The sequence below is a fragment of the Maylandia zebra genome, linkage group LG13 (assembly GCF_041146795.1).
Source record: "Maylandia zebra isolate NMK-2024a linkage group LG13, Mzebra_GT3a, whole genome shotgun sequence".
Lineage (NCBI taxonomy): Eukaryota > Metazoa > Chordata > Actinopteri > Cichliformes > Cichlidae > Maylandia > Maylandia zebra.
The window spans coordinates 3,480,287-3,506,716 of NC_135179.1; the positions used below are offsets into that span (position 1 = coordinate 3,480,287).

General features: G+C 44.2%; 1 protein-coding gene across 1 annotated transcript in view; it reads right to left on the reverse strand.

Moving 5' to 3' along the window:
• arfgef3 (ARFGEF family member 3) overlaps nt 1-26,165 on the reverse strand; it is a 58,257-nt gene extending 32,092 nt beyond the window's left edge. Inside the window, exons 1-19 of the mRNA XM_014411986.3 lie at nt 25,169-26,165; nt 22,648-22,699; nt 19,445-19,526; nt 19,160-19,300; nt 17,903-17,971; nt 11,227-11,343; nt 9,408-9,453; nt 8,400-8,484; nt 7,891-7,995; nt 7,656-7,780; nt 7,083-7,330; nt 6,760-6,872; nt 6,403-6,535; nt 5,467-6,059; nt 5,002-5,354; nt 2,479-2,645; nt 1,971-2,136; nt 911-1,018; nt 69-284 (exon numbers count right to left, since the gene is read on the reverse strand). Of these exons, the coding sequence (XP_014267472.3) occupies nt 69-284; nt 911-1,018; nt 1,971-2,136; nt 2,479-2,645; nt 5,002-5,354; nt 5,467-6,059; nt 6,403-6,535; nt 6,760-6,872; nt 7,083-7,330; nt 7,656-7,780; nt 7,891-7,995; nt 8,400-8,484; nt 9,408-9,453; nt 11,227-11,343; nt 17,903-17,971; nt 19,160-19,300; nt 19,445-19,526; nt 22,648-22,699; nt 25,169-25,253 (3,004 nt within the window). The 5' untranslated portion in view covers nt 25,254-26,165. The remainder of the gene's footprint in view (nt 1-68; nt 285-910; nt 1,019-1,970; nt 2,137-2,478; nt 2,646-5,001; nt 5,355-5,466; nt 6,060-6,402; nt 6,536-6,759; nt 6,873-7,082; nt 7,331-7,655; nt 7,781-7,890; nt 7,996-8,399; nt 8,485-9,407; nt 9,454-11,226; nt 11,344-17,902; nt 17,972-19,159; nt 19,301-19,444; nt 19,527-22,647; nt 22,700-25,168) is intronic.
• Between the last annotated feature and the right edge of the window lie 265 nt (nt 26,166-26,430).

Sequence of the window (26,430 nt, forward strand, 5' to 3'; positions counted from 1 at the left end):
ACAGGGATGAGAGAAGATGATATGCATTTGTCTTATTAATACAGGCACATGAAACATGCTTCACACACCCAGGGCGCAGCTGAGCGCAGCAGCTTTACGCAGGCCGTCTAAACTCAGGCAGATGGTGTCTCTCTCCCTCTGGCTCTGCTCTTTGACCCCCTCTGCCCCCAGGATGAAGGCCAGGCCCTTGGAGCTGCCCGCCATGCGACCGGTCAGCGGTGTGGACAGAACATCGATCAGGTTTTTCCAAACACCGGTGAGGATGAAGCGTGAGAACACAGCTCCTGAAAAACACAGAGCAAAAAAAAAAGGGTCGGTTTTTTAAATGGTGACACACACAAAACACACAAGATGAGCATAAATGTCAGGGGTGAGTCAGCCAGCAGCAGTTAGAGTCTGGCTTAATCCTGCAGGAAACAGCACAGGTGCTCACTGCCCTCTTTCTACCCAGCTACCCTTTTTTCCCCAGCTTGTCTCATCTTTCGTTTGCAATGCAGCTTCTTGCTCTTTCAGTTACAGCAGGTCAAATCCAAACACACAACATCACTGAAGCATGATTATATTTAAAACCTGCAGGTTTCCTATCAACGTTCCTGCAGACCGACTCTGCAGCAGGACATGAAACTTACAAATGTTCATCTGTTATGTTTTGCAATCATTAATGCACCAGTAAATACAAAATCTTTAAAAAACCTGCATGTCTTGACCATGCAGCTCTGCTCTGAGATACTTCTGCTAATGTTGTGGTTTCTACTGATTACCAGCGCAGCACTTTAGTAGCAATTACGGGCTCAGCGAACTCGAGTAAAGCTCCCCAGAAATATAATCCAAACATGAAAACCCTGTGAATGAAGAGCTGCTGACTGAGGAGAATTAAATGTTAACTACGTTCTCAGTAAGTGCTACTGACCTGCCATCACAGCGTCACTGCACGGCTTTTCACAGCCGAGCGGCGCGTGGCTCGACGCTCTCCTGATCAGCTGACCTCCGATTGCACTGCTGCCCAAGCCGTCAATGTCTAAGAGACGAGGAACAGAGAAGTCACAACATGTCAAGTATTTGAATTTATACCCTCTACATATAATAAATCCCAAAGTCTGTCTGAGCAAACTGGGGTTCAGTATCTTCACTGTATCTTCTACACTGCCGTGCAGACTGGAGCAGCAAGGGCTCGAACCACCAACCTTTCAATTAGCAGATGACCTGCTCTACCTTTTGTGCTGCAGGCAGCCCTGAGGAAACTATCCAAACTCAGACACAGATTTAGGAGGTCTATGGATTAACATACAGAGCCTTTAGGTCCCTGCTAATAGAAAAGCTCAGTAACTGAACAGATAAAAAGTTGCCCGTGGAGAGGATGTGAGCAATTATAGGCATTACTATAAATACCAGAATTTAGCCAGGTCCCTGTTTGCAGGAACAAATAATTTATTTGGAGATGATACAGTCAAGGATAGCAAAAGATATTTTTAACTGGGACTTTTTGTTAAGTAAAATGAAACTGATGGTGTGGCGTGAACTACAAGCTGAATTTAAGGGTAGGTTTATGTGGGCTACTGTGTGAATACTATGTTGGGTTTTTTCTGTCTGTGTCATTTTGTCCTACACCTAAACTGATCATAATAATCTGGATGATGGGCACCAAGTACGACTGAGGATGAGCTGGAGGTAGTTTGGAGGGAGCTGCGTAGTGTTGGGGACAGAGGAGGGCAGGGCGGTGCGCTCAGCTGGTGAGGCCTGTAGGGGGAGCTCTCTGTCAGTCATCTGAAGCCACCTGGACAGTGTAGTGTAGCATAAGGGGCTCTCTCAGTGGCTAAGACACACACACACTCTTTTGCACCTTTCATAATAAATACTGTTGCTTCATTTATCTCTTAATCAATATTTTTCCCTTGTTATGGAGAGGCCTTTTGAGCCAGTGTGTGGAGACTAGCTGAGCACGTAGAAACTGTACAGGTGTGTGTGTGTACCTGTCAGCATGGTGATAAGCGGCAGTGTGTGGTCCTCTGAAGAACCCGAGAACCCAGACTCAGCCAGCAGGTTGCGCTCCAGCACCTGGTGGTAAAGCTCCTCGATCCAGGCCTGAGACAGAACCACGAGGACGCCGCTGCTCTGGATCAGACGCACAAACTCCTTCTGCACAACAGAACAAACGTCCACCCATTCAGTGTGACTGCATCCAATTCAGTGCTGTTATATTCAGGGCGGGAAGTTTTTTTTAATTTTCTTGTACTTTTGATGATAAAGTTGAAGTAGCTTAAATGTCTAAGTAGAGCTGATTCAGTATTTAGTTGGGTGGTTGTGTGGCTAGAGGAACACAAAGATACATCTATACCTTTAAATAAGCAATGCTGCACAAAGAGGATTCTTTGAAACTACAGGATGTAGTTGCATTGGTTTGGTTTTACTTCTTATCTTTGAATCTTTGTCTTTAAACACCGGAGAAAACTGATCAGAGGAAACGAATCTCGCTCTCACCAGGCTGAGGACGGGCGTGAGCGTTCGCCGCTTGTAGTAGCCGCAGCAGCAGAGTTTGAGATTGAGCAGCAGAGCGTAGTAAGACACCAGGTAAAGGCCGTCTGCGTTCATCAGAGACTGGCAGCTCAGAGTGTCGCCTGTCTCGAAACCTGGGGAGTGAATGCCGCCTGCAGGGACACAGATTTAGGATTACAAGTTACATCTGTAGAGGACGTGTCGGTGTTCTCAGAGGTCAAATGTGACGGATTATATATGAATTAATAACACCTACAGCACAAGTGAAAAAGAAAGAAAACTGAGACAGTGAGAGAGCCAATGAAAGGGAATGTGCAGGTGAGAGCAGGCAGCGAGATACAATCTGTTGGCTGAAGGCGACTGAAGTGTTTTAATCAAAAACCTGCTCTGGGGATTTAAAGTCCAAACTATTTCATTAAGTCAGCTGAGCGTAACATTTCATTTAAGTCATAATTTTGCTCTGCTGATGTAAAAACTCCCAGCAGGCTTGCTGCTCTTAGCGATGGATGTCATGACTGTAAGGCAAAAAGTTTTCTTTAATAACTGTAAGAAAATAAACGTACTGCATTTAAACTACACACCGATGACAAATAACAGGAAAAAGCAAAATCCATGCCAGCAAAACCCTGACGTCAGCGACCTGTGCATACAAGAGGGTCTTTGTTACCGCACCGCAGTCAGAACAGAAATTTGTACTGATAATAAACTGATGCTCTTATAAAAAAGTACAAAAAACTAATCTGAAGTACCGCCTGCCAAATCTGTTGCAAAAGAAACATTACACAACAATGTTACGGGGATTTTAATCACATATTCGAGCCATTTAGAGGTTTTAAAAACAAGCATGGAACAAGACCAGAGAGTTTATGAAAGAACAACAACACCCACGACCCACACAGGACACCGCCACAGAGAGGAAGCCCAATCTGCACCAGAAACCGAAAGTGAACTCATTTAAGCTCCTGAATATTTTACCAGGTTTCCTCAAAGCAGCGCACACATACAGAAAACCGCATCTGAAGCTTGATGTTTTCTTCCACTACACAGTTATGCTGTTTATTTGAGATGCAATATTTTCTGCTACAGCTGATTTTTACTGAAACTTCAAAGAAAAGAGCGTTGCATCCATTCAGGTACCCCGACTGTCACTATTATCTATTAGAAGGAACAACCAGAGTTAACTTCTGAAGGTGTGAAGAACAGAAACATCTTCTTTAACTTTTATTGTTTTAATTATAAGGAGGTAAAAACACAGATGGGCTTGAAAGAAATTAGAAAAAAATAAGACAAGGCAGGCTGGAAGTTCTCTGGCAGTTCCCCGACCCCACAGGTAATGGTCTTGATTTCTAAATCATCAAATTTAGAGTGATTTAGAAAATGCATATATATTGTACATTAATTTAAAAAAGCATTTGTGTCCAAAAAACTCTTTAAGACTCTTTTCTCAATCTCATGTATTTATGGAGGAGCTCAGGAGAACCTTCAACAGTGAGAAGCTACAGACCTGTCAGTCAAGACACAGGAAACAGGCTTATAGAGGAGCTAGCATTAGCTAAAAGCTAAGTAGTGTTAGCTAAAAAGCTGGAAAAGCTAGCTGCTTATGCAAACGGCTAGAAAATGACTGTTTGCACTAACAGTGATTCAGCAAAGAATGAACTTCTCAATAGCGTCCAACAAAGCAAGATTTTTATTACCTCGCTCAGTTACAAAAAATAATCACCTTTGAGGTCAAATAAAATGAAAAGAAATGTAAATAAATATAAAATGCAGTAACAGAGCCACTCACAGAGCAGAAAAAACTGCATTAGCATGAGAACCTGTGCATTGTGACGTCACTAACTCTGCTAATTGGTTGAATGAATGTGCAGCCAAGGTGTTCATTAGTCAGACTAATCTCAGCAGTCTTCTGATTGGACGATGGGATAAGGAGATGGGGCTCATTTGCCTGATTGATGGGTTGACAGACTGAAACATGATATCATAAATGTTCCAGGAGTGTGCGAGGCAGTGTGGCATTTCCACGTAATTTTTCTTCTGAAGAGTTTTTATCCCCAAAGCACCCACCCTCCGTCAGCTGTGCAGACATGTTCTGCATTCAGCTGTTCGTGAGCGTGAGGAAATCTTATTAATCAGACCAACTAAAGGTGTGTTAGGACTGGGAAGGGGCCTTTGGAAAATGTAATTTAACCATGACCACAAAAATGTTGAGAACCTCAGCATTTAGATCATCTACTGTAGAAAAAAAGAAACAATAAATGTTATTCTTTAAACTGATTTTTAGCGTGTCTCCTTGTCATTGAGTTCTTGCAGTAGTAGAGATTTGTCTTGTCTTTGCACTCTGATATTCCCAGCGCATGCCTGCAGTGTAATATATTTACTTAAACAGGGAGAACCATCTCCTCCCTGAGCAAATATGTGTGTGTTTGAGTAGCAAACTCATGCAGATCGCAGTACAGGAATCACTCCACTGCAGTAAATCTAACCTCCCTCCCTTCTCCCCTCACTCACCAGCCTGCAGTCCAGAGCAGAAGGTGGAAGAGAAGTTCTGCAGCGACATGTCCACCTCCGTGGCAGTGGACATCCCCAGCAGGCGGGGCAACTGTCCAGCCAGAGACTGCACGAACAGTCTGGCGCTTTGCTGGTCAGCCTCTTGGTTGCGGAGCAGTTTGAGGGACAGGGCGGCAGTGCGCAGGGAGCGGTGACCTGGGAAGTCGCGGGACAACTGCTGGTCCTCGTCAGCCAGCGACATGTTGTCGGACCCGATGTCGGAGACGTCAGAGCGCCCCGAGTCTTTCTCGGCAGCCATGGAGTACTGATCGCACGAGTCAAACTCTGTCCGTGACAGGTCCTGCTCCTCCATGCTGGTGGGCAGCAGGAAGAAGCATGAGATTGTTTTTATTATTTATATATTCTTTCTTTACTTAATTACTATTTATCATAATTTCAATTCAGCAACTAGAGAAACAGCAGTACCTGAAGTTGCTCTCGCTGTATCGTGACCCTCCTCCGTGGTGCGACCGAGACCTGGATTCCACAGACAGGAAGTTCGTGATGTCGGGGTAGACGAGGGCGTGACTCCTTTGCACCACATCTGGAGGAACTGCACCTCCTCTCTCTCCGCCTCCACCTCTTTCTTTCTCTCCTCTTCCCTCCACCTCCCCTGTGGGCACCCCTCCTTCCTCCTTCTGGCCTCCCTGGTTGGGCACGGGGATCGGCTGGTGTTTGGTTTCCTCCTGATCGCCACAGAAAGAAGGCGAAGGGAGACGAGCGTCCTCTCCACACTCCTCCGGACTGGTGTGGCCCACAGCGAGGCTGAGCTCTCCCACCTCTAAATCCAGGGTGGTTTGGCCCGTTTCCGTGGTGATCCTGATGCTGATGTCAGGGCTACGCTCAGTGGTGCCGGTGGTGGCCACATTGGAGGAAGAAGAGCTGGGGTCCCACGGAGGCTGCTCTGAGGACAGGATGTGTCTCTGCCACCTGAAGTCAGCCTCGTTGATCTCCATGGACTCACGTGTCGACTCGGTTCCATCTTTCAGATCGTCCAGTCGTCTGAGGAGAAGCCGAGCCTGGAGAGCGCAGCTATGTTACCGTTTTATACGTAATCAACACCAGAGCCCATATTATGCTGATTCAGAGACCCAAGAGCTGCCACTTGTTAACAAAATCCCACAAACATTTTAATGATGGACGGCCACCGAGAGAGCTGCTCATTCATTGGTTGAGGGCTGTCAAACTAACTGCTAGGAATGCATTAAGTATCACTGGGTTACACAGTGACATAGAGACCTTCTTTTGGCCTGAACACTAAATCCAAACCCTTTGCATGCACAAAAGTGCTACTTAAATAAGTAATACGTTAAACCCCAGAATGGCCCTTTAATGCTGTGGTTCCGTGTGTTGTCTGCATACCTGCTCAGGCTGGATGCCACGGCCCTGTGACAGCTCATCCAGTGCGCTGAGAAGGGCACAGGCACAAGACACGGAGGAGTAACACGCCTCGATGCCTCCTTTCATACAAGCCTCTGTCATCCCATCCATCACTCTGCCACGGGAAGCAGAAACAAACAGCTCAGTATAGGATTGATCGCCAAATGACGTGAGCGAACACATTACTTTGATTTCTACTTTAATTTGGACCGAGTGACGATTGAAACAATGTGCAGCAAAACAAAGAGTACGGACAAACATCCCTGGGTGACAGATTTCAGGTTGTTAAATTTCAGAAACAGAGCAAACACCAAGTGAACAAAGTTAAGAGTTACTAACAGTCTGAGCAGGTCCAGGTGGGACTTCCTCTTTGAGAATGATCGCTTCCTGGTCTCAGGCTCAGCCATGCAGGGACCGGCGAGGTCATACAGCCGCTGGGGGCTGCCCAGAATCTGCCACAGACGAAAGCATTAAAGCTTTTGCTGACATGGTTCTAAAAACATATGCAGGCAGGTTATCCCAAATGTCAGACTGTTACTGGACCCCTTCGAGTGCATGATCCTCGGAGGTACTTGTGAAAACTTTGCTGAATAAAGATTAGCAAAAGGCTGCCTGTCAGTGAAAAATGATATTATAAACGTAGAGAAATGTCTTTGTCCCACCTCCTTCATGATGCGGATGGCCTCGGTGCGGTGCTGAGGAGGAGGGTAGAGGAGGATCCTGTGGTAGAGCGACTGGAGCACCGGTTTCATTGACTCGACGCAGCTCACCAGACGCACCAGCTCTGCTGCAATGTAGCAAACTGTGCGCACTACCGGTGCAATCCTGGCAGGGGCGCTAGAGGAGCAGCCAGAACCTCTGCCCTGATCGGACAGTCCTCCGCAGGAGGAGTCCACCTCCTGGCCCATTCCTGGGAGAACAAAACAAAGAGGGGCATGAAGCTGAACCCATGAAATCATGCTGATAGAAAGCTTCCTCCTATAAGAACTCATGTCTCCTTAAACTCCTGCAGCAGTGAGTGGAAACCAACACTTTTCACACTGTTAGCTTCAGTCGTGATCTTCATAGCTGCATCAGGCTCCGTTTATGAGCGATCAGTAATTAGGTATTGATTTTCCCCCCTTTCTTGGCGCTTGAATTCCTGATAGAGATTAATTTCCACTGATATTCGCTTTCAAATTGTTGCAAAAAAACAGACAAACTCCTACAGCGGATTCTTTAGTAAATTCAGTTACCTAAACTGAGTCTCTCTGAGAGGCGGTCTCGGTCTGATGCCGCTGAGTAGCCGTGGTGGGAAGCAATAGTTTTGTCATTGACGGGATTGCCCATGATTGCCACCAGGGATGGGCACAGCTGCTTCCTGGGAAGAGGAACATTAGCGATTTTTATTGATTACATCGGACTACGATCAACTCCAATTAGGACAACAGTGAGGGACCAGTTGATGAAATTTTACTCAGTGAGTCTTACCACACGAGGTCTGTGAAACCTCTGAAGAGGTGCATTGTGGGAGGGCAGCTGCTGAGCATAGAAAGGATGCACTCCAGGTAGAGTAGCTGCAGGAGCTGGTTATCACTGGGAGATTAAAATAAAGAAATGGTTACTGTATTAAACTAGGAAGCTTCCAGGAAGAAACCATGGAAGTGCAGAGGAAACATGCAAACACTGTTTAATGTGGTAAAGCTGACATTTAAAACGAAACCACACGAATGAGCTAAACAGCAGCTAAACTATGTGCAGTTTTTCAACCTTTTCCTGGGCGCCTTCATGTTTGTTCTCATTACTTACACTGAAAGGAGATGAAACACTAATGAAAGCAGAGTGATTATCAGTGACGTCGGCCCATCCTTTGCTCCAAAATCATATATCTGTGTTTTTGTTTCTGTGTTTGGATCAGTCTGACTGAATTATCACCTCCATATCGAGACAAGAGAAATATAACAGAATATTAGTGAGTCAATGAGAATCTGCAGCGTTACCTGTCCACTGACTCCAGCTTTTCACAGAAAACGGTCAGAACCGTGACCACATCTTCACACAGAGCTTGGCTGGTGGGAGAAATATCTGCAAAAAGCCACCCCCCCCCCCACACGCACCATAAAAAGGTTAATTTGTGGTTCCTGCTTTATCATTCGCCACTATGTACATGAAGTGATAAAAAATCATTGCTTTCCCAATTTCCTCTCTCTCAGTTTCCCCTCTAAGAAGCAGAATAAATCAGTTCCCTCACTGGAACCTGTTTGGCTCTCTGCCTGCAGAGGCATCTATCGAAACAGTGCATTTGACTGTTTATGGTATCATAAAAGCAGCCCTGCCAGTCTCTCTCCGAAGTTGCTTCTTACTACCAGGAGATTGGTGATTACAGTGGCTTTATAACAGCTACAAAACAGTTGGAGCTGCACACTAAACATGACAAAGAGCCCACAGCCACCAGTGGCTCGCAAGCTTTAATGCTGAACTCACACAAGAAACTAAACTTGGACATTTTCACCATTGCTGGGCCAAACTAGTGTCTCTATGCCTCCACCAACCAGTGATGCTTTAACTTTCACATGCCACTCATAAAATGGGCAATAATGTCCCCAGTCCAGCATTCAGAAAGCACTTGGTGATAGTGGGGAAGAAGAACTCCCTTTTAACATGAAGAGACCTTCAAGAAAACCAGGCTCAGGGAGGAGCAGCCATCTGCTTTGACCAGAACAAAAACGTTTTATTGTGTGTACTGCAGGGGCCAATTCAGCGTGAACATGAGCGGGACTGGCAATCAGGGAGCTTCCTGTTAGGTCAGAGTGATCTTAAGGCTTTTATTTAGTCTCTGCTGGACACTCATACCCTACAATGGTCCTGTCTGCAGCATTCATAGTAAGATATTAGGCAGTGAAATGCTGTGCTCATATGCAATATTACATATTAGGAGGTGAGAAGTAAATCCCTACAGCTGACAAAGGAAGCTGCAGAGGTGAGAGAAACCCCTGGCAGTGATGTACCTCGTCTCTGCAGCGGCGGTGCAGTCACCTCGTCTCCATCTGCACCCTGGAGAGGAACACACACAGGAGGCATGCTTACTGTTACTTCGGTGTCAAAACAAATGCGGTACTGTACGTTATGCTTTTATCTACCTGTAATTTTCTACTAGTTAATGTGTGCACATACAGTGGGGCAAAAAAGTATTTAGTCAGCCACCGATTGTGCAAGTTCCCCCACTTAAAATGATGACAGAGGTCAGTAATTTGCACCAGAGGTACACTTCAACTGTGAGAGACAGAATGTGAAAAAAAATCCATGAATTCACATGGTAGGATTTGTAAAGAATTTATTGGTAAATCAGGGTGGAAAATAAGTATTTGGTCACCTCAAACAAGGAAAATCTCTGGCTCTCACAGACCTGTAACGTCTTCTGTAAGAAGCTTTTCTGTCCCCCACTCGTTACCTGTATGAATGGCACCTGTTTGAACTCATCATCTGTATAAAAGACACCTGTCCACAGCCTCAAACAGTCAGACTCCAAACTCCGCCATGGCCAAGACCAAAGAGCTTTCGAAGGACACCAGGAAAAGTATTGTAGACCTGCACCAGACTGGGAAGAGTGAATCTACAATAGGCAAGCAGCTTGGTGTGAAAAAATCAACTGTGGGAGCAATCATCAGAAAATGGAAGACATACAAGACCACTGATAATCTCCCTCGATCTGGGGCTCCACGCAAGATCTCATCCCGTGGGGTCAAAATGATCATGAGAACGGTGAGCAAAGATCCCAGAACCACACGGGGGGACCTGGTGAATGACCTGCAGAGAGCTGGGACCAAAGTAACAAAGGTCACCATCAGTAACACACTACAACGGCAGGGAATCAAATCCCGCAGTGCCAGACGTGTTCCGCTGCTGAAGCCAGTGCATGTCCAGGCCCGTCTGAAGTTTGCCAGAGAGCACATGGATGATACAGCAGAGGATTGGGAGAATGTCATGTGGTCAGATGAAACCAAAGTAGAACTTTTTGGTATAAACTCAACTCGTCGTGTTCGGAGGAAGAAGAATACTGAGTTGCATCCCAAGAACACCATACCTACTGTGAAGCATGGGGGTGGAAACATCATGCTATGGGGCTGTTTTTCTGCCAAGGGGACAGGACGACTGATCCGTGTTAAGGACAGAATGAATGGGGCCATGTATCGTGAGATTTTGAGCCAAAACCTCCTTCCATCAGTGAGAACTTTGAAGATGAAACGAGGCTGGGTCTTCCAACATGACAATGATCCAAAACACACCATCCGGGCAACAAAGGAGTGGCTCCGTAAGAAGCATTTGAAAGTCCTGGAGTGGCCTAGCCAGTCTCCAGACCTCAACCCCATAGAAAATCTGTGGCGGGAGTTGAAAGTCCGTGTTGCTCGGCGACAGCCCCAAAACATCACTGCTCTCGAGAAGATCTGCATGGAGGAATGGGCCAAAATACCAGCTACTGTGTGTGCAAACCTGGTAAAGACCTATAGTAAACGTTTGACCTCTGTTATTGCCAACAAAGGTTATGTTACAAAGTATTGAGTTGTATTTTTGTTATTGACCAAATACTTATTTTCCACCCTGATTTACGAATAAATTCTTTACAAATCCTACCATGTGGATTCATGGATTTTTTTTTCACATTCTGTCTCTCACAGTTGAAGTGTACCTCTGGTGCAAATTACTGACCTCTGTCATCATTTTAGGTGGGGGAACTTGCACAATCGGTGGCTGACTAAATACTTTTTTGCCCCACTGTATACATCTGTATAATATATCTGTGTGTATATAATTAAAGTATTGTGTGACCTCCTGTCTGTGGCGGAGCTGTAGCGTCAGGTCTCCCAATATCTGGCTCAGCGTGGCTCTCACCGCCGTGTTGATGCTGCGCTGGTGACAGCTGGACATGTAGGTCTCGATGCACACCTACACACACACACACACACGAACATCTGTCAGTGTGTGGTCTTTCTTATGTCACTAAACCAGAAAAACCATGACGCACTGTGCCAAGAAACCATCACAGACAGACACCGAACTGTTGGACAGATTCATAGGAGCTTTCCATGGCGTCACTGGTTACTATGGTAACCAGACAAGAGAGCAGCAGGGGCAAGGGGATGTATTGTCAGTGTCAGACATCTTTCAGGCAGATTAGAAGGTTACAGAGTAAACACTGTGCATCTGTGGAAGGTAAGACAGACGTTAGCTAGTAGCTGAGCACACACACACATCGGGTATTCATCTAATTGACATAACGCTTTCCCTAGCCACCCACCCTAACCATGAAAAATGAATGCCTAACCCTAACTCAATTGTAACCCTGACACTAAAACCACATTTTGACATTTTCACTTGTGGGAACTGGGATATTGGTCCCCACAAGTATAGTAAACGTACAATCTTTGGTCCCCACAAAGATATGAATACATGCTCACACACACAAACACACAGCCATTTATAACACATGCTTTCCCGCTTTGCTTTTTGCATTTAAAATCAACTATACCGTATTCTCGGGATATCTCACTGTATCCCAGGAGTACAGTTAGGGTTTTTCACATGTTGCTTTGATTAATGCCATACTCTGAAACTTTTTTTTGTGACCAGGTGCAGCAGACTCCTGTGACTCGCTGGGAGATGACAGGAAAGAGACGAGTACAGAAAAAACGGCTCTTTTCTCCTTCAAAATAAAATGCTATCCTAGGGTATTCATCTGTTCCTGGATTGCTGGGACTGAACCAGCCAGGGAGGAAGCATGAATGCTGGTTTGCTAATGTCACAGTAAAGCATAGCGCTTATTCTACATGAAATTAAAAACAGACATTATGAATACAATTATTTCATATAGAATTAAGGAGGGAATTTCAAGTATTTTGTTTTCTGTAGCATTTTTGCTAAATATTGTCTGTCACATCTGGGCACCTTAGAAACAATGGAGATCTTAATTCACATAACAATTCTTTTTTTTTTCTTTTTTTTCACATGAAAAAAACAAAAACAGCAAAAAAACAAACATAATACGCACTGACAATAACATAATGGCACAGTGAAACCGTCAGACCAGCCCGGTCTGGGGGAGCTCCCCTCCACCTCTTTACAGGTCCCATGTCGTCAGGTTTTTGCTACTGTCCACGCAGCACTTTACTATTTCCAGTCTCTTTTATGACCTGCCTTCTAAAAAACAGTGACCACGTCCTTAGCAGGCCTTCCTTCTTCCAGTAGTTGTGTGAAAATACTTAGTTAAGCTCTGGTTATATAACCCACCACCCATCATCCCACATTACCACCTACAACAAATCTCTCCCACTTCCTCCAGATTTTAAGAAATTGGTCCATTTTGTGGTTCAAAGAAAATGTAAGTTTTTCCATTCTATGTATTTCCTCCATTATTCCTATCCTATCTTTCTTTGTTGGGGGCTCTTTCTCCAGCCACCTCCTGGTAAGTGCTTTTTTGCGCGCTCCCAACAGAATATTTATCAAATATTTGTCCCTTAAGGAGGCTGCTGATGGGATATCGCCCAAATACACAGTACAGAAATCCAAATCACATAACAATTCTTAATCCAAGAGTGGGGTTTAATGGAAGAGCTACAGAGCTTGTTGATAACAAAATGTGTAAGCCAAGATTTATTTGACCAATTATCAAATTTCTGTTCCATCCTGTGAGCTCAGAGGGGCTGAGAACTACCAGGGCCAACCTCACGTAGAGCCTAAACAAAGACCACATTTGCTAATTACATTTGAAATCTTGGCAGCTTCAGGGATGTTTTACACCACCTGCTCCCAATCAATAAAAAAAACAATACATCCTGCACCATAAGGCACTCACAGATGGGATGAATATGCATGTGAGAGGGACAAGAGAGCAAGGAACAACCTCAAGGTACCTCTTGAATTAAGAGTTGCTCCGGCTCCTTCAATTTTAATGCTCACACTTCCTGCAAGCAATCGATACTCCACCTTGTTTTTTAAAGCGCTGCCAGTTAGTGTAAGTACAAACATGTCTGAGGGTTATATTAGAACCTACATAATGTGGGGTTCATATAGTACATGCACAGGGTACATTTATTTAAACAACGCTTAAAAGCTAAAAGCTTGTGTTGTACAGCCACAAACAAGAAGAAAACAACAGATCAATAAAGCTCCTCGGTAACAAAATACTCATATTCCTATTTTGCCTCTAGGTAGCACTGGTCAGTTGCTACAAAACAACCTACTGAATATAAAAGATGGGGGGGAAACACCGCGATGTATTAGTATTAGCACTTTGAAACTAAAGTGACCATATTTTTGACGAGGGGATAAAGTGCTATGCTACAGGCTAACACAAGTAAGCGGCACCTATAAATTATACAGGTGCGACAGCGACAGAGGCTGCACGAACTAACAAGTAACAGTATGGTGGCTACATCCATTTTTTATTTACAGTTTTTTTTTTTTTTTTTTTTTTTTTTCTAAATGACATCAGAAACAGCAGTATGCGACATTACGTGATGGCAGAGCTTCAGTTCATCCTTTGTCTTTTTTTTTTTTTAATAAATAGGACAGGGGGAATGAATGAGAGAGAGAGGGGGAGAGAAAGAAAGAAAACCAAAGGGGAGAAGAGACGGTGAGAAGGGGGGGGGAGAGAGAGAAAAAAAAAACAAAACTCCTGGGTCACCTGTATGGAGAAAAAAAAAAAAAAACCAAACAAACAAAAACAAACAGAGGAGACAGCAAACAACAAAGAGCAACATAATAATAGAGAAAACAAAGCACCATCACAATAAACTAGCTAGTCATAGATATCAGTATTTACTAAGTAATAAACGATATTGTGCAGCACGCAAGATAGACAGCGCACAGTGTGCTTTGAGGCAGCAGCCAAGAAAGCTTTAGTCCGCGTCTGTGAATACCCATGTGTGCATACCTGTGTGGATCAGCATGCTTGCATTCCAAAGGTTTCTCCATGTAATGATCTGCTAGGGAGTGTGGGGGGGCCACAGCCCCGTCCTCCAGGGTGTGAAGCGGGTATGGAGGAGATCAAAACTCCAGACATCCAGAGGCCCCCAGAACACAAGAGACCATGGAAGACCAACAGAGGGGCAGCCGCGCCACTGTCCCAGTAAGAGCTGAGGAGAGTCCCAGATGAGGGCTCGCCCAGCAGCCGCGGAGCAGAAGTCAGGGGGAGTTGCAGTGACGCGCCCGTGAGCTCCGCCGGCCCCCAGCTGCGCCTGAGTGACCGAGCCCTAGGCCGAGAGGCCGGGGGCACCCCACCTCCACAGGGGCCCGAGCGAGCCCCAGGCCCCAGGCCCCGACAAGCGGCCGCCAAGGAGTGAGCCGGTGTGTACCCGGACGCCCACCCCCAGACACAAAGAACCACCAACACACCGACACCTGAGGGAGTCCGCCACCGGCAGGGGAAGTGGTGGTGGGTGGAGATAGGCCTCCAAACCTTGGAGGGCCTGAGGTGTCCCCAGAGAGGTGGCGTCTGATACCCAACCTGACATATAGACACAGACATACAGGCACACACAGACACAAACATCCATTCCCACCCTCATGCTCTCATATGCACTCACTCCACACTCAACCAACGTGGAGACAGACATAAAGAGACGCTGTACGCACAATCACACTCCCCAAGCGTACTCTACAAACCGGGTCTAGGTACCCTTGCCCCTGGAGGGGGGAATTGCACCCAGACCCAGTCTCTGAGTCTGAGAATGACTAAACTGTTGCCACCTGTTCAACCTGTAGTCAGGTTTCAATTTTCAGCTTTATTTGTGGCAAATCCCCCCAACAGTCACCTCAAGGCATTTTATATTGTAATGTAAAGACCCTACAATAACACAACCCTAACAATCAGATGACCCCCAATGAGCAAGCGCTTGGTACCAGTGGGGAAGAGCTGGGGAAGGGAGACAGGACAAAAAACACACAACCTGTGGTCTACTGAACATTAATGAGTTAGTCTGTTTGATGTAAGAGTCAAATGTTTGGGAACAAGAAAATTATTTACAGTTAAAATAAGGATATCCATCCATCCATCCATCCATCCATCCATCCCCTTCAGGGCCACAGCTGGGTTGGATTCATAGGGCATGAAGTTGGGTACACCAGTCTATCGGAGGGTTAACACACTAATACATCTGAAGTGTCTATAGTTGTATGGCAGGTTACATTTCATGTAACTGATGACCACATTAGAGAGATGGGGCGTAAGCCTTGAGCTCTCCGTGTTTGACAATGCATGAATCTCTCAGCGCTGCCAATCCCTCCATTAAAATAAATAAATACATTAGAAAAAAACTGTCCTGGCCCTATTTGCCTAGATGTTTTGATAATGGAGTGTTGCTGACAGCCTTTCCAGCCACCCTGAGTTATGCCCCAATGCAAATACAATACACTCACACACCAGATGGCCAGCCCTGACAGCACAGAGCCCATTAACACGCCATGGTGACTGGGTTTTTACGAGCTGTTAATGGACGTCAAACATCACTTAGCTGCAGGAGATGTTGCTTCTGCTGCTGGGGGAAGTGACGTGACAGAAAACATTTGACATAAAACACTCGACCACGCTACGATCAGGTGGTCTGAACATTAATGACTAGCATGACGTTTCTGCTCAGTATAAACAGTAGAACTGTAGAACACTGTGTGTTCTGAAACGTCTTTCTTAGAACCAAACGTCCCATTGTACAGTAAGCTGTCAGCGTAAAGTCTAATCTTTGCATTGAACTGATTAGTGTCTTGAGATGATTTGACACCGTTCTTTTATTCATGACTCCAAATCAGTTTTACCTAATATAAACCAAACTGAATGAGGCATCCATTATGAAACAGCCCAAGGAGCAAGTTACGAACCTGAGCTATCGAGAAACGGGGGATTACTTTTTTATGTTCTATAAAGACCAAAAGGGAGGCTGAGTCTAAGAATGACTCAGGGCAAAAAAACGAAAGTTTCTGAATTTTATTCATCAGTGTTTTTACTGCTGGTGGCTGTACAACGCGGACAACCCAGTTTAAACGTTTGTGAATGAAACTGTCTCCTTGAGCACTTCTGGACTGCTTCCAGCACAGCTGCTATTTTAAAAGCATTTCCTGGGAGTCCCAAACCTTGCAGACTGCACCAGTTCCACACAGAGCAAACATTAACGTCAGTGTCAGCTTGACCCAAGTTTAATTTCAGGGATCATCACTACCCACGGGAGCTGAGACTCCAGCTACATCTCAAAGACCAGGCTGCAGGTCTGCAGCACATCCCTGTTTTTTCTCCTTACATTGAGAACATTGAGCACTACTTTTACTACAGTTACTTTAACTATCATTACTATTAATATCATTATTATCATTATCATCTGGTGCAGTGCCACCCAAGGAGACGACCTTGAAGGGGTTGATGTGTCATATTTGAATTTGTGATTTTAAGCCAGTTGTGATCACACCTCCTAATAAAAACAAGATGCTATCTGTTCTCTTGAACCCCATTCACTGTGAACCCAGCAAAACAGAAGAGCTTAATCTATAATCTATCTTAATCTATAGTTTAATACAGAACTGAACCTGCTGACCTTCAAGGCCGGGGCACCGCCTGACGTGTGCAGTATGTCATCAGGCAGGCGGTGCTGGACATTTATCCAGTCTCTTCAGCTATACGTTCTCATGCTCATTATAAGTACGCTGTTCAGCAGAAATCAAAGCAAGCTGAGGCTTGAACTGGGAACAGATGTTCTTGATTACAGCAAAACTGATGATGATTACACAGACGTGTTCCAGTAATATGATGATAATACAGCCTTAAAAACCATGAGTAAGAAGCTTTGTACAGATTGCTAAGCCAGTGAACCTGGTGCAGACCTTGGTACTTCCAGCACGTCACGGTTTTATTGGTTTTATTGGCAAATATTTTCATCTGCACAGCCCTGCCTCTTTGTTTGTGTGTCTGTAGGAAAACTCATCTCACTTTTCTGAATAATTGATGAGATTACAGTATGAGATGAGGCTTGAGGGCAAGTGAGGACAGAGAAACGCTTCACCTTTTAAAAAAAAGATCCATGTTCAGCTCGCTGTGCTAACAGTTCACTTTCCTTAAAAAAAAAATGCAACGCCCTCTATCATCGGTTCAGTCTGAGACAGCCTATTCAAAGCTGGTACTATGAAAAAAAGTCTGCGTCATGAGGCAACAAGCAGGAACAAGCTAAACAGAAAATGATGCAAATTCTTTTTAACATGTTTGAATTTTCCTCGTTTGGCCGTCCAGTCCAAGTTTAGTCCGGCCCATAAAAGTCTGTCTAATCATTTCAGAATAATTCCAGGCGACAGCAATACAGAAAAAGTCTAAAACTTAATGTAAGAGCTGGAAAAAGAATCCAGGAAAGAAATTTCTGCACAGTGATGAAGTCTGTGAATGTATTTGTTTATGCATTTATTTATTGCCAAGTAAAAGCTCATGTATCTGATTATGAAGATGAGTCGCATCAGTCTCAGGCTGCCCTACCTCAGCAATCCGGAGGATGGAGTCTCCATTAATGTCAAAGTTTGGTGAGTAGGTGATACAGAGCAGGACCTGCACACAGGAGAAACACACTCTTAATAAGCAGGGATATTGCATTTCATCATTTCGAGCTGACTGGAGACCAGAACAGCCAATCCGATTTTTTTGCATCCAAGTCTGTGATTGGCTGGTTGTCTGGCACAAATATAACGGTGTAGAGAAAGAGTTGAGCGCGCACGGGCAGAAATGTTGAGAGTGCGAGCAACACATTGCGAGCGAGCGCAAATGCAAAGACTGAGCGAGAGGGGCTGCTATTGTGTGTGTGTGTGTGTGTGTGTGTGTGTGTGTGTGTGTGTGTGTGTGTGTGTGTGTGTGGATAACAGCAAACACTGAAATACATTTTTTGCACGCAGCAATGAATTTTGTTCACTCAAATTCAGCTTTTCTTCGCTCAAAGAAAAATTTCTCCTCAAAATACAACACTTGCACCTGCAAATTTTTTTACGTGCGCTCAGAATAGTGGCACAAAAATAACGGCATACTAAACTGCTTTATTTTCATATTAACTATGCCCAAAGCTGCAAACAAAGTTAATGTATATATAATTAATAGCTGTGAGCCAAAAGCTCAGGTTGCACACTGCTCTAAAAACTGTGCTTCATGCTGTTTGTTCAACTCTTGGCTCGATGATTCTATTTACAAGGGCCAATCAGAAGAAAGCTCGTCAGTAACAGCAAAAGGGGGAGGAGCTAAACCAGCTTATTTCAGGCAAAGGATGACATGGGAGCTGTACAAAGACCAAATAAGATACTTATTTATAATAAGTAATCATGCATTAAATAATACAATAATAATGCAATAAGTAATCATGCAATCATGCAAACCTACTCCAGTAGGGTCCAAGAATAAAATATGGAGGTGGAAATCGCTACCATAGCAGGTTCACTTTACATAGGCTAAGTGCACTAAGGAGCGTGCTCCAGGAAAATACAGTCAATGTTAGAAAATAACATCAGTTTTGGGGTCTAAATGATTCGAAATTGACACTATTTTAAGTGTGTTCACATTAAGTGTAGCTACATGATGAGCAGTGTGGGCACTCAGAACTGTAGACTTCTTTCAGTCCAGTTTCACAGAACAATTTTCAGCACCAAGGACAGCACCGGCTGCACCACCACGCAAGCCTGGAAGTTTCATGCATGACACAAGTACAACCATCTGTCATCATTTCAGCCCCAAAAACACATTCCCAGGTCTTACTTTCATAACTTCCACCTGCAAGTCTTCATGGAGAGATGGGGTAACTCTGATAGCCTCCAACATCTGGCTGAGCAGCTGTTTCTCCAGTGCCTCCACCTCCACACTAGCTCCACCCACAAACCTGTCCTCACACAGGAGTTTCTGTGTAGAGAAAAGCTACAGCTTCAGTTTGTACCTTCCACTTTAAGCTGGTGTCAGAGTTCAATCAGAAAGGTTTAAATAAAGACGAATAAAATCCAAATAAATAAATAAAACCTTTATTTATACATTTGTGTCTTCCAGTACCTGCATGCCAGTAAGTGCAGTCTGTCCCAGTTTGGTGTTTTTTGACTCCAGAGCCATCTGTAGAGGCAGCAGACAGCGCTCTCTGGAAGCAAACACAACATAGTAATGCAGGCAGTGCAATCACAGCTCTCTACAATCTCTGAAGATTAGCTGACACGATCACAGGCAGTCAGGGATTGGTGTCAATAAAGTGAGCGAACACAGACTTTGGAACAGAAAAAAATGCTAAATATGGAGTGAATAAATCTTGGAGTGGAAGTTAATAAATTAAGCTTTAATAAATGAGTTCTCATCAATGATTAGTGGTTGAAAATGGTTATGTTGCATAGGCGGAATATCTCTTAAAGGCTGTGAAACTGTGTGTGCAGTACTTCAGAGATGTGAGAAGAAAACAGATCAGCAGATTATCAGAACGTCTCCTTTTTCACCTCCATCATAAATCTGTGCCCTCCTCCAAAACCGAAGCATTATAGTTTACAATCGTTACAGTAACAAGTCAGGAGGAGCAATTTACTTGAGCTTCTCTTGTCTGGCAAAAGTCTTCATTGGCCAACCCGTCTGATGGGTGAGGGGAGCGTAAGTCATAAAGTTGAACTACATTCTAGTTCTTGTGTCCTTAGAGCTGCATATAAGCAACATTTGTAATAAACATCAAACCTGGGCTGGAGGTGGGTTGCAAAGCATCTTGCAGAAGTGCCACACTGTTTTCTTGCTAAGGTCATGCTCAATTAACCTCTTTCCTGATGAGTTTACTGCTGGTTTCAAGTCACTCTGTGCAACATGGTGTCTGTTTTATAAATTGTGGCCCACAATAACATCCAGAAGGATATAAAGCAAAGTATGCGTCAGGGTGGGCCTACCTCATGGCTGATTAATATCCCATATCATATCACACCACATGAGCTCACAATGTCAGCTGGTTTCTCAGTCAGATCCGCCCGTCACACGAGCAAAATGCTAAGCTTAAAACTTTGCACAGGGAACCCAAATAATCTCAGCAACCACATCCTTTGCTAAATAAGCTTTTCACGGTAGCTTCACGCAGATATCTTTATGTAAACCAGCTACTGTGTTGCTTCTCCCGCCGTTTCTTCCATCTCTCTTTCCACTCGCTCGCCCTCCATCTCCCTCTTGTTATTTGTGGTTGGTTGAGTCACCACGCTCTGCTGCTGATTACAGGATACTGAGCTTCATCTCTGTGCTCTCAGGCTGCTCTGAGCTGCCACAACTCGACCACTCAAGCAGGCTGTGAGGAGCCACAGTTTGCACGGCAGTTACCCACAACCAGACCATTTATGAGCAACAAACAACACAGACAACAAAGTCAAAAGACAAAAAGGCAAACATTTGGGTGAAAAACATTGAGAATTTGTCATTTAAACACCAAACTCAGTCACTTTTGAATTTGATTATTTATAATTAAATACATTATAAATTAATCTTCCATCAGTCTGTCAATCAAGTCTGTTCTTTAGCATCTCTCCTTCAGAGATAACAGGCATGAAGTCTTATCTGTAGAGCCAGAAGAACACACTAGTAGAGAAATCATGGCACTATATTACAAAGACATTATCATCAATATTTAATCTAATACGCTCTAATAAAACAACACAGATTATCACGTGAATAATTCATGCCGTGTTGGGAATTTACGGGACCATCACGAGCTGCTGGCCACCAGCAGCAGCAGCTCCATCCACTTTACACTTTACTGAGTTTTACTCACAGAAACAGTCACAGATTCCTAGATTTCAAACTCACTACAGCGACTGCAAGAATCAGACAGATCATATTATTGCATCCCCTCTAATTAAAAAACTCCACCAAGAGATCACTGAACTCTAAAAATGTCCAACTGGGTTTTTTGGAATGATTTAAAAGGTGATTAGCACAAAAGCACTTGGACTCAGTAGCACAAACTCCCCTCACATTAGAGAGCTCAGGTGTTATCAACACTGCTTTTTCTCTCAGCTCTTTTAGTTTGTGGTGCTCTCGTACTCATTTAAATAATAGAAATACTGAAAACTCTGAGTTAAACTGTACGATAACAAGAAAAATACTGCAGCTGTAACTATCATTGCTTTTATTCTGATGGGGACCAAACTCACAAAATAAATATAACACTGTGTTAAATAAGATTTGAAAATAGTGAACGTGTTTACTGAGGTCAAGGGTCAAATGGGAAATACGGCCTTTTTAACCAGAGGAGTCGCCCCCTGCTGGCCAGCTGATTTGTTTACTGAGTCAACTGCTTTGAAAAATTCATGTTTTTATTTTAACACCTGTAGTGATGTACCTAAATCTCTATACAATAATCACGCAAAAAAGAAATTTAATAAAATAAAAATAGGCATTTTCAAACAATTTAAACTAAATTGAATAAAAAGCAAAAACTCAAGAAGCAATACAAATACAAACTACATAGAAAATGTAATATATCCATCTATCTATCTATCTGTAAATAGTCTATGATCACAGTGTATATCTGACAGCCCAAAAAAGGATCCTGCTTGTCAAAGTAGCCTCAGATACACATAATAATAATAATAATAATAATAATAATAATAATACATTTTATTTAAAAGTACCTTTCAAGATACCCAAGGACACTTAACAATAGAATAAAACAAAATAGAAGAATGACAATAAAGAACAACACATAAACAAGAGCACAAGATAAAATAAACAATGAGTTCATAGTGAAGATGCAGATTTGAACAGATGAGTTTTAGCTGTCAGTGTGTCCAGGCTACTGCAGTTTAAACTGATCACTTCTCTGACAATCAAACGTCCAAACTGAAGCAATGCTGAGCTCAGAGCTCGCGCTCAGTATTTGCATTATCAACTCAGAAATGACTCCTCTGTCATTTTAATCTATTCAAATCAGGCAGCTTTGAGAAAACTGATGTTTTAAGCCACAAAGTTCTTAGCAGTTTAAATTTCAGTATTCAGTTGTCGGTGACAGATTAGCGATTTGTCCAGGGTGTACCCGGCCTCTCGCCCCATAATAGCTGGGACAGGCTCCAGCCCCGATAAGGATAAGCAGAAGAGAATGAATGAACACTATCAGGTTAGCTAAAGGCAGGAACATTTCACACTGTCGAAGACACCTCCTTCAAAACAAACCACAGGCTGTCAGCAGGTTCTAATTACACATTTTAATTTCACACTTTCGAGAAGAAAATCTGTCATGTTCAACTTACCGAAGCTGTGAAGGGGAAATCTTTGCTGATCCATTCTGAGACTGAAGCATTTCTATTGGAACAAAGAAACAGACAGAGTGGTTAAGTCACATTTTCATTCATAGAGAATCCATGAATGAAAAGCTGCATTTAATTCAGCACAGACATGCGAAACAGTTGAAGAAATATTCTGCATTGAATATGTTCTCATGTCAACAACCTCCAACCTCTGAAGCCAGCGAGCCACTGAGTGACACTACTTTCATTACCATGAACACAAACACTGCACTTTACTTTGACTCAGTCCCACAGACACAAATACTCACTACAGCACCAAATGCAGATTGATTTACTGCTGAAAAAAGAAAAGGCAGGATTGGATCTTATTTACGTGACACCTGACTGAAAGATACGGGGCTAGCTGACTCATTTCTGTTAAAATTACAGATTCAGCATGAATGCCTGAAACAGGATGCCCCAAATCAAATGTGAGCTTGTACTTTAAGAAAACCAAACACCAAAATATCTGTACAGTCACATTATGTTCAAAGCCGGCCGACATTCACAGCGCACGCTGCATCCTCCTCCTAACGTGACCTCGGTGAGCTCAGAGAGAAATTTTCACCTCTTCTTTAGACTTCCAACCAACTCTGACTGCGTACCACGTTTTTCCAGCTATAAGGTGAAATATGAGACTTGCTGACATCTCTAAAATCTGCCATAAATCTCTGCACGTGCTTTCATACTTTGTCTGCCAAGACTTAGTGAACAGCAGCTTTGTCCCTGCACTAAACTCTCTCACATATGTTCTCTGCATCTGCATCAGGCTGTTCAGCATCCTTTACATCCGGAGACGACCATGACCTGCAGTGACTGATGCTGTGGGCATGTTTCTATTCATGCGAGCGGTCTGTGAAGAAAAGAGCAAACAGAACTGATATATGATATCATCTTTTTTGGAAAGTCACAGTTCAGGCCTTTTGTGCATGTGTGTATATGCAAGCATGTGCCTGGAAAGGGCCTGCAGCTTTCTTTGGACATACCCAAATAGGTGTGTGTGTGTGTGTGTGTGTGTGTGTGTGTGTGTGTGTGTGTGTGTGTGTGTGTGTGTGTGTGTGTACGATTACACAATGACCCCTTCTTCAGCGCAACCTGAACTCATTCTCTCCTTGCTGTCTCAATGAGTTCCACCTGCCACTAAAAGGTCACGCTGACCCGTTTAATGCTAACAGTCTCCTCGCTGACGTCAGTGGAAATCGTTTTTCACCGTGTGCTTATATATTCTGGCTTCTGTGGCATGTTCTCATTGTTGTCACAAAGCACTGAAAGTCACATGATTTGTGTTCGGCCGCATGATTCGTTTGTAAAAGGTCATTGCCAGTTTCTAGCATGCTGGATTAAGTGTAACAAAGCTCAGAGGATTATTTGACAGAATTCAAACCGAGCTCTAACTTGATGACCCTCCGTATCCGTATCGGTACACCATCAGCTTTATTCCAAAAACTCATCCTGCAGAACTGAAAGATAACACAGTGATGCAGAAGTGCTAAAAACTGCAGTTCCACTAACGTCCACTTGAGGCTGGCACCGCAGAGGATTCAATCCCCATTTACTTTCTTGTTAAAAGGCCCAATTTTACAGCAAAAACAATCAGATTTGCAGCCTGGAGCATTAAACTCTTTTAGCTTCATGTGATAATTGGGTTTTTCATAACAACTCTGAGAATTTCTGTCATAATTCATCCACCTGGATAATGAAGCGATGTTGGCTGGAGTCCCAATCAGACTTTGCTACTCATTATTATTACTATTATTATAATAACTATAATAATAATAATTCCAAAACAGTGTGGGAGCTTGGACACCATGGTGTGTCCGTTTTTGTTATTGCTTGATGTGATGTGTGTGTGAACTCTTCAGTGCATAAATATTATTAAGACATTTTAAACCATATTAACTACATTTTATTTAATAAAGAAACCAGAGGAGGACTCCTCTACTTCTATATTTCCCTCCACAGTGAAGCTCGTGTCTCGCGCTGAGGCGAGAACTCGTGAAAGGTACTGAACTGTGCAGACAGACAGTAATGAGACAGGAAAGAGTTTCTGCTCAGAGTCTGGAAACCTCTGAAGAAGCTCCTTCATGCTTTCTTCGTCTCTGTCAAATACTCCCAAGTTATTGCAGTAATGAATCAGCAAATATTTGCCTTGTGTATTTTTCTATAACGATCCAATCTAATTGTCTAAAGCCTGACTGGAGCATTTACCGTATTTCTTTAAGAGAGGCTGACATTTGGCATTAGAAAACAGGTGCGGAGCTCAGCACAGGGGCATGGCAGCCATATGGCACCGTGGCTGCTCAGATTATGGTCCTAAAGATTTCCTGGCTTCTTGCTCAGCCTTCACAGCCTCTGGGCTGAGTGCAGGAGCTGCTCTCGGGTTCCTAAAAGCTAAAAGCAGGTGAGAAGTCGCAGGTTCCCCTCATCCCTGCTCTCCCTCCGCCTCCTGTTGACAAAGAGCCCGGAGGGGCTGCCGTGCACTCACCGCAGGCGTAGACGCAGGCATCGCGGATGCCTTTGTATTTGTGGCCGGACGCGTCTTTCTGCAGCTTCCTCAAGAGTTCCTCCATGCTGATTTCAAAGACGAGACGGCTTTAAAACAGCAGAGCGCAGAGGGTGGGTCTGCGTGTCCGAGGGATTTTATGGGTGCTATGACAGCGACAGCATCCCCGAACCCCCCCGGGGAAGGCGATGATTCATTCCTAACTGCCAGCCAATGATGTCAGGCCAGCCGCCGATCCTGCGAAGGTGGAAGGAGGAAGCGCGTGTGCGTATTTTCCCAAATCCGAGGCTTCGGCCTTCAGAAAGAGCAGCGCCGATCAGCTGACGTGCGACAAATAGTCGTGTCAGCCTGCTGCCCGTCCAGCCGCGGACACACGCAGGGAACAAACGCGCTTCGCTCGTGTCCGTGGCTCGTTTATCCCTCCGCGCTGCCGCGTTGGGAAAGTCCGTTCCAGCGGATACTTGCGCTCTTCGCGGAAACCAGATCCGGTTTTTCTTATCTTCGCATCAAGCTGCCTGCATGGCAGGAGCACGCGCACAGCTCTGCACGGTGAGCGCCATCCGCTATAAGGTGGATTCCTGTCCAACCTGGCAACACAGTATTTACACGCTCTCCCCGCGGGGACGTTTGAAACTGCGGCAGCGACGCTGGAGTCACTGGAATGGGATTTCCTGCGGTCTCAGCCGGTGACAGGTGGAGGAAGCTCGGGCACAGCTGATAAGGCGATTCTGCTTTCAGAGTAAAGCACAAATTCTAAAATAATTCATATCAGTGCGTCATAGTTTCATTTTTGCCCCAAAAAGGCTCAGCTCAAAGCTCAAAAGCTCAACCTCAGGGATATGAAGTAATATGAAGTCAGTGGGCTTCAGTGTGTGTTTCAGACCGTCCAGAACTGCAATTCCATTAACGGCCACTTGAGGCAGATTGTAAAAGAGCGTCAGTCAATGTGGAAGTCCTTTAAGGCAGTGGTTCCCAAACTTTTTTTTGCTAGGTCCCCCCTTTGTTTTAAAAAGAAAAATGCCCCCCCCCCCCAAACACATCCTCCAGCCACAGCCACACACACCTATATTTTGCTCCGTTGCATTTATTTCACACCTCAAACATTTAGTAAACAATTCAGCAAATACAAGTAATCTGCAATAAATTACAGGTAGTGATAAAATAAACTACTAACTCTTTTACGCTGCTTCCGCACCTACACGGGTATTTTTTGAAAACGCAGCTGTTTCGTCCACGTAAACGGT